Source organism: Orycteropus afer, unplaced genomic scaffold (assembly GCF_000298275.1).
Source record: "Orycteropus afer afer isolate SDZICR_OR568_19922 unplaced genomic scaffold, OryAfe1.0 scaffold00059, whole genome shotgun sequence".
In the NCBI taxonomy this organism is placed as follows: Eukaryota; Metazoa; Chordata; class Mammalia; order Tubulidentata; family Orycteropodidae; genus Orycteropus; species Orycteropus afer.
In genome coordinates this window covers 4,961,710-4,970,258 of record NW_006921646.1, presented here as the reverse complement: position 1 = coordinate 4,970,258, position 8,549 = coordinate 4,961,710, and the positions used below count along the sequence as shown (strand labels likewise).

Genomic DNA, 8,549 nt, shown 5'->3' with positions numbered 1-8,549 from the left:
AAGTGGATTGCCGAGTGGGGTGGCTGGTGGGTTTGAACCGCCAACCTTCTGGTTATCAGTCAAATGCCTTAGGCACTACACAACCAGAGCTCCTTTATAAGTTGGTACCATGCCCATTTTACAGATCAGAAATGGAGGCTCAAAGAGACCAAGGGTCCTAACTATGATCACTGAGCCATGAGATAGCAGTAGAAACAATTTTATATCAGGTATGTCTGACTCCTAAATCCAAGCTCCTAATCCTCATTCCACACTGACTCCCCTTTTACCCCAAGAAACCCTCTTCCAGACCGTTCCCTATGGAATTTAGGAAACATCAGCCATGCTCACAGCACTCTGCTACTTGATTTTTTGGATCGCAGATGTCTTGGAAAGCCTTTTCTGGTGCCACTTGTCTTTTGTTTGTTCTTCTTGAAAACCTTGTTCACCCAGTTTGAGTCTTCAGCAGGGCTGTCCCTGGAAAAAGAGATAAAATGTGGAGGTTTGTTAACAGCCTGTCCTGTGCAGTGTTGTCACTAGGGATTCAGACTGTACCAGCTGACACTGTCAGAGGGGGTGACATCAAAACAACTGCCTAGAAAATTCTTGTGCAGTGTTTCAGGAGACATTCACTATTTTTTAAAATAAAAGTATCCCTGTAGTTAGTTATAACAACAAAAATACTATTCACAAGCTCACCTTACATGTAGCAATATACCTATAAGGGTCAAGCTCTATGTTAATTTATGTTTTGAACCTTCTACTGTTACTTTTTGAACCTTCTACTGATTACAATGATACTTTGAAACATGTAGCTTCATCTGCACATACTGCAAGCTCGTGCTGGTGTTTTCATAGTCCCTAATTTTGTCAAAGTTTCTGGTGTTTTAGCTACAACATTGTGGTAAGTAGTATTTGTGAACTTATATCAATAACTTTTTAGAGAATGATGTAAAGGAAAAAGAAGAAAAAAAATTAAAAGAGGCACCTGCTCACTTACTAACAATGTTGTAACTAATAAGTCTGTGATTCAATGTAAAAAGATTTTACAAGACAGTTTTGTTGTTAGTGTTCATATAATCTAAGAAATACTACATTTAAGCAATACAACTGTATTCATCACATATTTTTCTATGATTAAAATTGATAATACACATTACTAAGGATTCTGTATGGTGTGGTATATGGAGTCCATAGGGGGTGGTGTGACACCATGAATTACTCAACTGGGTGACACCAACTTTAGTGACACCACTGGTCTTGTGTCCTATAACATCAGGGCCTTGCTTCAGCTCAGAAGTGTCATGGTACTCAACCCAGGCTGAGCATCAGTGTTCCCTAGGGAACTTTTTCTTGTAATCAGTGAATATTTATCTAAGCAATATCATGCCAACTAACTTACCAAAACTCAATCAAACTTTTATACAGTAACAGATAAATGCAATAAAGTTTAAATTATATGAACAAAAGGCATACTTTATGCCTAAATGCAACACTGTTAAATTTATATAAACCCTTTCAAAAAGTTTTATAGTCAAATTTATACTTAATGTGAGGAGCAGGTTTATTTTAATATATTGGATATGATGTGGAGTGGGAACACTGAAAGTCAGAGTGTCTCAGGCCTTACTCTCCCAATATCTGCGACTAAGGCCTCAGAGAAACCCAGCCACTGCCAGAAGGCAGAAAGGACAGGATTGTGGGAGAAATAACCCCAAGTTACTTCTCATCTAACCGTCTGGTCTCCTGCTGGTGCCTTCTATCAGCTAACCCATCTGACAGCCAGGCAGCAAGGGATCCTGGGTTACTTGGTCCACTGAAAAAAAAAAAAAACAAACTCTTTGCTGTCAAGTTGATTCAAATCATAGCGACCCCTCTTTGGGTTTCCAAGGTGGTATCTCTGTGGAAATAGATTGCCCAAATCTCCCTACTGAGGAGTGGCTGGTGGGTTTCAATCGCCAGCCTTCTGATTAGCAGTCAAATGTCTTAGGCACTATGCCACCAGAGCTCCCACTTGGTCCACAGGGAACTTGAAAAAATACAGATCTCCAGGCTCCTTCACAATTAAAGATAGTAATGGATTATATTATTATATTATAGGGAGCTCTGGTGGCGTAGTGCCTAAGGCATTTAACTGCTAACCAGAAGACTGGAGGTTGAAACCCACCAGCCTCTCCTAAGAAGGAAGATTGGGCAATCTGCTTCCATAGTGATACTGCTTTGGAAACCCAAGGAGGGGTCACTATGAGTCTAATTGACTCACGGCAGTGCGTTTGGTTTTTGAATAGATTATATGTTACAGACTCCAGACAGTTGATGTGCATTATAAAAAAGATTTTCTGAGGCTAATCTCTAACATAGGAATACTAGATCTCTTGGCATAGTGGGTAAGGTATTTGGGTTTGAATACCTCTGCAGAAGGAAGATGGGGCAATCTACTTCTGTGAAGATTTACAGCCTCAGAAACCCAATGAGGATCGCTATGAGTCAGAATCGACTCAATGGTAGTGAGTTTGGTTTGGTATTTTTTGTATCATGCTGGAAGAAGCCCTGGTGGCACAAGTGGTTAAGCACTCAGCTGCTAAGTGAAGACCAACAGTTTATACCCACCAGCCTTTCTATGGGAGAAAAATATGGCAGCCTGCTTTCATAAATATTACAGCCTCAGAAACCCTATTGGTCAGTTCTACTCTGTCCTATAGGATCACTCTGAGTTGTAATCGACTTTATGGCAATGTTTATTTAGTTATTTCTCATGCATTATTTTTACCAAAATAATTTGAATTAAGGGAAGCCTTTGATAGCACCAGGTCTCTGGGTTCCACAAACAGTTAAGCACTCAACTACTAACTGAAAGGTTGGTGGTTCAAACCCAACTAGGGGTGCCTTGGAAGAAAAGCTTGGTAATATGTTTCTGAAAAGTTACAGCCTTGAAAACTCTATGGAGTGCTGTTTGACTCTGCATGAACACATCACCACGAGTCAGAATCAACTCAGCAGCAGCTGTTTTTTTTTTTTTTTTAGCACCCCTCAATTCATACTTAGAAGTTACCTAAGGCTAGGATGTGGAATGCCTGCTAATTCTCTTGAACTAAGATTCAAATATGAGGGAGGAACAAAGAGAGGCAGCACATTCCCTAGTGTTCAGAGGAGAGTGGAATAGAATGACACCATCAACATAAGCTCATTTGCCACACATTCGCCTCACTGAAGAAGGAGAGAGGAGGGGTGCTGGTGGTCTGTGAAATGTAAAGAGGTGGACTATAACCACACAAACTAGAGTATGGTACCATTGTTCCCAAGGGCAGCAAAAGAGATGGAAAATCCCATTAGCTGGACCATCCCCCCAACTCTGAATCCTTGCTCTTACCTTTGTCCAAAGGAAAGAACCATTTCCCAGTGAAGAAGAAACTTACATCATATTAGGCTCGTAGATGGTTTCCTTCACATTAAGCAGAGGCATGGCACTTTTTGGATTTGAAACGGCAAGGGGGGCTACAGCCAAAGTGAAAGTATAAGAGAGATGAGTTAGAATGGGGTTGGGGAGGAATACTTACTCCTTGAAAGAAGAGTGTTTAACTACAGTAAATAACTCTTTTGTTCTCAAATTCTCATATTATGGACTAGAATCAGATTGTTGGATTTAATTGAGACCCTGGGCAGCAGCATCTATGAGAGGACTAGTAATGATGCTTGATATAATATTTATAAACAATTCCCTCACAGAAAATAGTCATGTTAGAGACAGTGTTCAGGAAAACAGGAGCCTGAATCTTCTATCACCTGCATTAAATAATGAGTCTCCCCCATTGGAATAGAGAATATTAATAGCTTTATGACTATTGTTCTTAAGTCATATCTTTGCATGTTTTCAATGAGTATGGGGATATGTTATACAAGAATATTAATATGTGTTTATGTAATGTATGTATTTAAGGAGCTCTGGTACTGTAGTGGTTAAGGCATTTGGCAGCTAACCAAAAGGTCAGTGGCTTGAACCCACCAGCTGCTCCATGGAAGAAAGATGAGGCAGTCTGCTTCCATAAAGATTTATAGCCTTGGAAACCCAATGGGGGTTGCTGAGTTGGAACTGACTTGATGGCATGGATGAATGTATGTATTTATGTAAATAAGTATCATCTAGAATATATTTGGATTCTCCTACCTGAAGTTCCTTTCTTTGGGGGCCTGTTGGATGGCCCTACCTCTCCCAAATTGATTTTCAGTGAGGCTTGTTCTTTTGTTTATGGATTTTCCTAGGACTTTTTGCCCTTCCTCCCTTACCACCATGGCCACCATTAAATGACCAATGAGAACAAACCCTGGGGAGCCTCTGCTCCACCGAAGTCCCATGGATGTTCTGAAATGTTGCTGGTGAGGCTCAGCTGTAGGCTATAACAGGGTTTTTCAACCTCAGCACTACTGACATTCCAAAAAAACCAAACTCACTGCCATGGAGTCAGGTCCAACTCATGGCGACTCCTCCTTGGGTTTCTGAGGCAACATCACTATGGAAGTGGATTGCTCAAGATTCTTTCCGAGGAGTGGCTGGTGGGCTTGAACTGCCAGTCTTCTGGTTAGTAGTCAAATGCCTTAGGCACTACGCCATCACAGCTTCTACTACTGATGTTAAGGGCTAGCTAATCTTTGGTTGTATTGCTGTTCTGTGTGTTGTAGGATGTTTAGTAGCATCTCTACCCACTAGAGATTCAGATTCAGTGGCTCTGTGATGGGACTTGAGGATTGTCATTTTTAACAAATTCCCAGGTGATGCTGTTGCTGCTACCTACTAGATGCCAGTAGCACACAGTTGCACTCTACTCTGATAGTTGTGACAACCAGAAATGTCTCCAGACATTGCCAATTATCTCCTGGGGTGAAAATTTGCACCCATTTGAGAACCACTGGGCTATATGTACCCTCCATCCACCCCGTAACACAAGTGAAGAGATACATGAATGAGGGACATCAATTCAGGGTCCAGGATTGCTCTGGCACCTGAAAATAGTGAGTAATATAAAATACATGCATTGCATTTAACAAGAAATAAAAGACATGTGAACCACTTGGGCCAATTTTCTCATTCTTAATGTCCCAATGGAGCACTGGTGGCACAGTAGTTAAGGCATCTGGCTGCTAACCCAAAGGCCAGTGGTTTGAATCCACCAGCCTCTCTTTGGGAGAAAGATGAGGGAGTCTACTTCTGTAAAGATCGACAGCCTTGGAAACCCTATGAGGTAGTTCTACTCTGTCTTATAGGGTCACCATGAGTCAGAAGCAACTTGATGGTAGTAGGTTTTGTTTTGTTTTTGAAATGTCCTTATATTTTTGTCTCACTGTGATGAAAAGAATCATAGGTAGATCTATTCCAGAGAAGAGAGTCACTCCTGAGTTGGAGCAGATCTCTAAACAGGGAAACCTTGCTAATCTGTGTTGCTGTTCTCTCCACCTAAGGGAGCTTGGCTGATGGACCATGGTACTCTCTTCAACCTGGCTTTAGTCTGCCATTTGCATACCTTTCCCTCTGCCCTTGTTGAGACCACTCACAAAGGTCAAACAGGAATCCTCTTCATCCAGAATATACCTTGCACTTTCCTACTCTACAACTCAGTCTCTCAAGATAACAAAATCTGAAGTGCTCTTTCTACTCTGTCCCATTCAGTTTTACAAATCAGAACTGCCCAAATCCTGCCCATTTAAATTCTCCTGTCACCTCCTCCAAGAAGCCTTCCTTGTTCCCCCAGAGAGAAGGGATCTTCTTCTCCTCTACAAATACTCCACAACACTGTTTTGTTAATATGTAGTCCTTATTAATTCTTCTTGTATTTTTGAGATTAGCAACCATGTCCTAAGGAGCTCTGATGGCATAGTGCTAAGATATTTGACTGCTGACCAGAAGGTTGGTGGTTCATATCCACCAGCCACTCTGTGGAAGGAAGACAGGGCAATCTACTTCCATTTTCTAATCCATAATGGACTAATGCTTCTGTGAAGTACAATACAAATGAATTAGTTAAAAAGTCAATAAATAAATAAAGCTCTTGGATGTTATGGCAATATCTTATTACTATACTGTATCTTTACAAAAATTATGCACAGGTTCTGTGTTTGTCTGGCAAGCCACCCTCCACCCCACCAGAGTACTTTCATAAACTCACCAGCCAATTGTTTTTTATATGCTGCTGTAAAAAATTAGTGTAGTGCACTTATGAAAATACCTTGTTGGGGAAGGGTGGGTCGGCAAAGAAACATAGAACCCATGTGTCATTTGGGTAAAAACATGGTAAATATTTTCTAAATACTTCTTACTACATGCTCCCTTCTGGTCATGAACTAGTAACAACCAGTTCAGGGACTGGCATCAGTCCATGGACCACTATTTGAGTAGCCTGGCCCTAGCACAGTGGCTTTCACAAGGAGGCATTTAATAAAACTTTACTAGAGCAGCTGTTCTCAAACATAAGTGTACAGAAGAAGTCCTTGGAGGACTTGTAAGAAAGACAAACTTCTGGGCCCCATCCTGAGTTTCTGATTCAGCAGATCTGCAGTGGGGCCCAAGAATTTTCATTTCTAACAAGTTCCCACACATTGCTCTTGTGGCTGGTTAGGGGAGTACACTTTGAGAATGACTGGACTAAAGGAATGAGCACGTGTCAGGTATACTGCCTCTTGGTGGTGACCTGTCCTCATAACAAGCAGAGTAGCTAAAGCAAACTTTGCTAACCTCACAAATCCACTCCTCTGAAGCAATGGTTATCAGCCACGGTATTGTTACCCACAAGAGAAATCCATGAGAAGCCACAAGGGTCCATACCTTGGGGCTTTCCTGGGTCCACTTGCTCTATAGGTGACTGTGCAGGTGATGCTGAAGGAGAGCATTGGGGAGATATTTGAAGGGCTTCCAGAGCTGAAGGCTGCAGGGATGGGCTGGGTGATGTGGATGACTGGGAGGATGGAGCTCTGGCTGGTGACCCAGATGGTTGTACCTGCTGCTCTGGTAACACAGGTGACGACAGTTCAGGTGTTGCAATGGGTAGTGATGAGTTAGATGTTAAGCTAGGTGGTAATTGCGTAGCTGGGGATGATACAGGTGGTACAGGTGATACAGATGACAAATCAGTTGGAGAATGTGAAGGTGATGAGGCTGGCGGCAATGCAGGTGGCTGCTCGGCTGAAGAGACAGGTGGTGGAACTGATGACTCCACAGGCCACTCATGTGTGGAGTCAGGTGTTTGCACAGGTGGGGACATGAGTGGGCTATGGTCTTCCTTCCTATCTCCTTTGGGAGTCCACTGTGTGTGAAGTTCCATGGATTCTTCCAGACTGGCCTGCTCTGTCTGGAGCCATGGTTGGCTATATTCAGAGCACTCACTGCCAAGGGCAAGTTCTATCTGGTGGTATACTTCCACCCGGGGGAAAATCACTCTCTTGGAGGGAGAATTAATGTAAGCAGCATCTAGGAAAGACAACAGCATGGGGCCATAAATGGATTACTAATTCCTGGTATCAGCATGGCATTTGCAAAAAAAAAAAAAAAAAAAAAAGCTTTTCCAGATTATTTTCAAAAGCAGGATTAGTGTTTTTCAACTTCAATTTATACAAGAATGTAGTTGAATTTATATTGAGGAATTGATTGTACTAACTCACCCATTCAATGGATAATTACCAAGCATCTATACGGAGAGGCATTGTACCAGGGAGGTGAAGGGGAACAAAAGCACAAGACCATTCTGACCTCTTGAAGCTTACAGTCTAGTGTAGGGGAGGTAGGCAATTTTTCTGTAAACCTACAACTGTTCTAAAAATAAAATTTATTGAAGATCTTGGGGAAATGGGCAAAAGAATTGAACAGAAACTTCATCACAGATGATGTATGAATGGCAAATAAGCAAATGAAAAAATGCTCAACATCATTAGTCATTGTTGTTGTTGTTGTTTGCCATTGAGTCGGCCCCGACTCATAGTGCCCCCTACTTGGGTTTCCGAGGCAGTATCACTACGGAAGTAGGAATGCCCCACCTTCCTTCCGAGGAGTGGCTGGTGGGTTTGAACCGCCAGCCTTCTGGTTAGCAGTCAAGTGCCTTAGCCACTATGCTACCAGAGCTCCCTCATTAGTCATTAGCAAAATGCAAATTAAAATCACAATAGCATTCCACCACACACCCATTAGAATGGCTAAAATTAAAAAGGCTCATCATACCAAGTGTTGGTGAGAATGTAGAGCAGCTACATCACACATCCAGTTGCTGATGGGAGTGTAAAATGGGACAACCACTTTGGAAAACAATTTTGTGGTTTCTTTAAAAGTTAAACAAACAGACATCTACCGTACAAACCAGTCATTCTACTCTGAGGTATTTACCCAACAGAAATGAAAGCATGTTGTTGTTGTTGTTAAGTGCCGTCGAGTCGTTTCTGACTCATAGCGACCCCATGCACAGCAGAATGAAACACTGCCCGATCCCGCGCCAGCCCCACAATCCATGCTATACTCGAGCACATCATCGCAGCCACTGTATCAATCCATCTCCCTGAAGGCCTCCCCCTCTTTCGTCGACCCTCCACCCTAC

The 8,549-nt window shown here is 42.2% G+C and overlaps 1 protein-coding gene across 1 annotated transcript in view; it reads right to left on the bottom strand.

The window, feature by feature from the left end:
* Nucleotides 1-326: 326 nt before the first annotated feature.
* Nucleotides 327-8,549, bottom strand: part of PNPLA1 (patatin like phospholipase domain containing 1) — a 68,185-nt gene continuing 59,962 nt past the window's right edge. Inside the window, exons 6-8 of the mRNA XM_007939452.1 lie at nt 6,794-7,435; nt 3,396-3,474; nt 327-456 (exon numbers count right to left, since the gene is read on the bottom strand). Of these exons, the coding sequence (XP_007937643.1) occupies nt 327-456; nt 3,396-3,474; nt 6,794-7,435 (851 nt within the window). The remainder of the gene's footprint in view (nt 457-3,395; nt 3,475-6,793; nt 7,436-8,549) is intronic.